Source organism: Carlito syrichta, unplaced genomic scaffold (genome assembly GCF_000164805.1).
Source record: "Carlito syrichta isolate Samal-C Ts95f unplaced genomic scaffold, Tarsius_syrichta-2.0.1 Scaffold301784, whole genome shotgun sequence".
Taxonomy (NCBI): Eukaryota; Metazoa; Chordata; class Mammalia; order Primates; family Tarsiidae; genus Carlito; species Carlito syrichta.
The window spans coordinates 449,238-453,804 of record NW_007245880.1 but is presented as its reverse complement, the minus strand read 5'-3'; the positions used below and the strand labels follow the sequence as shown (position 1 = coordinate 453,804).

The 4,567-nt window shown below is 31.8% G+C and overlaps 1 protein-coding gene across 1 annotated transcript in view; it reads right to left on the bottom strand.

The window, feature by feature from the left end:
* IFT74 (intraflagellar transport 74) overlaps positions 1-4,567 on the bottom strand; it is a 115,954-nt gene that overhangs the window by 16,565 nt on the left and 94,822 nt on the right. Inside the window, exons 14-15 of the mRNA XM_008055228.1 lie at positions 2,440-2,493; positions 376-473 (exon numbers count right to left, since the gene is read on the bottom strand). Coding sequence (XP_008053419.1) covers positions 376-473; positions 2,440-2,493 — 152 coding nt within the window. The remainder of the gene's footprint in view (positions 1-375; positions 474-2,439; positions 2,494-4,567) is intronic.

The window sequence follows — 4,567 nt, the reverse complement described above, 5'->3', positions numbered from 1 at the left end:
TAATTTTTTATTTATTGTGGGGACAAGGGTTCGCCAAGTTGCCCAGACTGGTCTCAAACCCGCAGGCTCAGACAGTCCACTCACCTCGGCCTCCCAAAGTGCTGGGATAACAGGCTGAGCCACCAAGTCTGGCCACTGCTGAATATTGATATTATACATATGTCATCCTTTTCCCCTATCACCCTAATTAGCTGACATTTTGCTGGAGAGAAAAAAATTAATAGCTTAAATAAATGAAACAGCAGGCAAGGGAATTTAAAGGAAATAGTTTAAATGAGGGACATAATAGTGAGACATTCGATTTTTTAAGTTGTATTTGGAAAGTTAACAACAGCAAAAATAATGAGGACACCAAGACAGGTACATGGTACTTACACGACTATAACGCTCCAAGAGTGCAACAATGTTGGCTTCTATCTGCACCTTCCGCTCCAGTTCCTGATCCCTAGTTTCCTCAAAAGTCTCAATAAAAACTGCCAATTGAAAAATCAAGATAAGAGAAGTTACTGCTGATACAGCTAACACTATACAAATTCTAATTTGTAGGTCTTAAGAGTACTTTTTTAGAAACTCAAAGCAAATATAAATTTTAAACTACCACTGTTTAATTTGTTATTAACCTAACAAATTACTCAATAAGAACATTTCTACATACTTTCAAATCTTTGAAGCCTAACTACTATGACCTTGATATAAGTAAACTATAAAGTAACTACAAATATAGGTGTAAACTACAAATATAAGGTGTAAAAGAAATGGCTGATAACATGGAGATAAAAGTAAACTACAAATATAGGTGTAAAAGAAATAGCTGATAACATGGAGATCAGAAGAAATGTTTTTATATAGGATCTTCTTGATATAGCTATAACTATGAATACATATAATTGGCCATTAACTTTATTTCTGAAATTACTATTGCTAAATATCAAATTTATCTGAAAATGAATATTTTGCTTATAAGGCTAGATTAATCTCAATTAAATAAAATTAATAATTTATTCAGATTATAAATATTCTAGAAAATCACCCTTTTACTTGTCTAATGTCTACATAGAACATACTTTGCTCTTATTTACATTCTTCAAGTATTCCTATGAAATTTCTAAAAAATAAAAACTTTCAGTTAAAAATAATTTTATTGTTAATATGAAAAAAATATCAAAGGCTTGCCTTTTATAATGGATTTCCATTATACTCTTGTCTTATGCTTTAAATGTATTTTTAAATTGGAACAGTCTTCAAGAAAACTTTTTATCTCAATATAGTAATAGAGGACCACAATCAACAATTTTTTTAGTTGAATTTTCTGTAATGTGCTGCTTCAACATGTTAACACAGGTCTTATCTGTGCTTCTGCTTATATAATCCATTGATCATATATTAAGTGGCTATATGAGATTTTTATACATACAAAGGCACAAACAAACATTGTCTTTCACAGGTTATTTTGTTAGAAAAACAAACCATAATTAGTATCTGAGAAGAAATCCAGAATAGATGACCTTTAATTTTAAAATTCTGTAGCATAATGATTCTTTTAATTCTTTCAGTAATAAACATTCATTAAATAAACATTTATTAAGAGACACTTAAGTGCCAGATACCATATTAGGTAGTACCTAGTGATTTCCAATATTGTGAAGTCATTACAAATCACTCCTTGATTTTACGCTTTCTGCTTTATAACAAGCAATTTTTAAAAAATGAACTAATTTTGAGATAATTTTTTGGTATTTGCTAAGATTTGAAAGACAAGTTGGTATGTTGTGAAATCAGTGTTAACAATGACTGTTTTATAACATGCCTCTATGAAGGTAATAGTTGACATCAGACCTATAAAACTTTAGATTTTAGCAAAATGATAACTTCAAAGGAACACAGGATAACATATGCACATTTTGAAAATTTATAAATGTATAACATAAGTTTTAGTGAAGATTCATTTATAAAGTCAAGCTGAGATTTTCTTTTAAGCAAATAGAAAACTAACAGAAGGTTACTAAAATTATATTTAGTGATATAACAAGGTAACAAGATCTGAGGGCTAATGATGAGATAAATATTATAAAAAGCTAAAATAAAAGTGAAAGATATTAAAGGTGAACATAGTAAAGCACGTAAAACAGGCATTCAACACAGAATCAATAAGTGGTATATAGGCTACCTCTATATAGAATATGAATGTAAGGACTAGCTTTAGAATCTATCCCCAACATATAAACACTCACCCATAGATGCACATACCGTTTTGGAATTCTCTACCCATTCCTAAATTATGCCAGAAATTTAGTTATTCTTCAAGGTGAAATGCTTTGAATGTCTACATTTCTACATTTATTAGTCATTGTATCTCCCCAAAAATAAGATCTCCAGTTTAGTATAAACAGATAGCATCTGAGAATATAATATATTTATGTCCATAAAAATATCACCTACTGTCCATCTTTTCCTCCTTTTTTTTAAGTTCCTTGTATTTCTGATTCATTTCACCTATAAGAGATAGAAAATAGAACATTAATCTCACACATTCCAGATACAGTGCTCCAAATTAGAAATATCTCTTAAGTTCTCTATATACCATTAGTCATTGAATAGTTGATATTTTCAATTAGGTAAAATTCCTTTACATTGACTTAAAGAGTTCTTTAAAGAGATATATATGCTTGTGTGTGCATGCCTTAGATATTTGGAAAACATCTCCTGACTGGAAAGGACTTAAAAGCTTTCTATTCCCAACTTGGGGTTATCTAGCTACACATGAACATTGCTCATGACGAGAAACATAAGTTTCCAGGAAAGTCCCTTCCATCTTTGCATAGCTCACAACTAGCACACTAGCAGAGTAATTTCCCTCACAGAGTTTATAGTCCAGAGATTTAACAAGTAGTTAAAATTAAAGTGAACTGAGTACTATCATATGAAAAATAAAGGATGCTTGCGTAATTCAGCAGACAGTGGTGTGTAAAGCAGCTAATAGCTCTCCTTTTCAGCAGACAGATCTCAGAAAGTTCCTCTGGTTTCACAAGGAGCAGTTTCCTCCTTGCCAGTCTCAGTTTTTGGCAACTGCATAAATTTCTACATTATTCTGTGAGCATGTTCTGTCCAACAAGTTCTTAATTTTTTTGTGTTGATGGTGGTCCTTTTTCAAGTTTTATTTTCCCCCAGGTGCTCCTTGTATCTGCTGTTTTTGTCATCTTTAAGTTATTTTTACCTCTTAGGAATTAATTACTTACTACTACTTTGTACAACTTTATATTAATTTTCTCATTTATATTATGGACTGGTTCTATTTTCTGATTGTACTTGGCTGATAAGAACAGATATCAGAAGTCCTATTTTACCAATGAGGGGAGTTTAAGCTTATATGAGTCTTAGGTTTCTCATCTAAAAAATAAAGTAGAACTAGTAATTCCTTCTTTTTCAAATTTACTTTGGGCATTAAATTATGTTCTATATGTTACAGGGCTCTGTAATTGCAATGATTGTTCAGTGATACCCTTTAAACATATCACCAATAAACTGTGCCTATTTAAACATTTTTTAAAAAGAAATAAAAATAAAGGATGCTATAGGAGCTTATGGCAAAAGCAACTAATCTAGTTTGGGGATGGAGAGAAAATTTTCCTAAAGAAGTAATCTTTAAGTTGCTTACAAAGAATGAATAGGATCTCAAACATCTAGGCATAGGTGGAACATACCTCAAAATAATAAAAGTCATCTATGAGAAACCCATAGCCAGTATACTCCTAAACAGACAAAAATTGGAACCATTTCTCCTGAAAACGGGAACAAGACAAGGATGCCCACTCTCACCCCTCCTGTTCAACATAGTTTTGGAAGTCCTAGCTAGAACAATCAGAGAAGAGAAGGCGATCAGGGGTGTCCAACAGGAAAAGAGGAAGTCAAGCTATCTCTCTTTGCAGATGACATGATTGTGTACCTTGAAAACCCAAGAGAATCTGTCAAAAACTTCCTTGCACTGATACAGGACTTTGGTCAAGTCTCAGGGTATAAAATAAATGTACAAAAGACAATCGCATTTCTAGACACCAATAATAAACAAACAGAAACCCAAATAAAAAGCACAATTCCATTTACAATAGTCACAAAAAAAAAAAAAGAAAGAAAGAAATACCTTGGCATCTTCCTAACCAGAGACTTAGTAAAAGACCTTTACAATGAAAACTACAAAACACTGCTGAAAGAAATAAAAAATGACACAAACAAGTGGAAAAATATTCCATACTCATGGATTGGAAGAATCAACATTGTTAAGATGTCCATTGTATCGAAGGTAATTTACAGATTTAATGTAATACCCATCAAATTACCAGCAACATTGTTTTCAGACCTAGAAAAAATAATACAGAAATTCATATGGAAATATAAACGACCAAGAATAACCAAAACAATCCTCAGCAAAAAACAACAACAACAACAACCAAAAAAAAGCAGGCGGTGTCGCACTCCCAGATTATTATAAAGCTACAATAATCAAAACAGTCTGGTATTGGTACAAGGACAGGCATATAGACCAATGGAATAAAATTGAGATTCCAGAAGC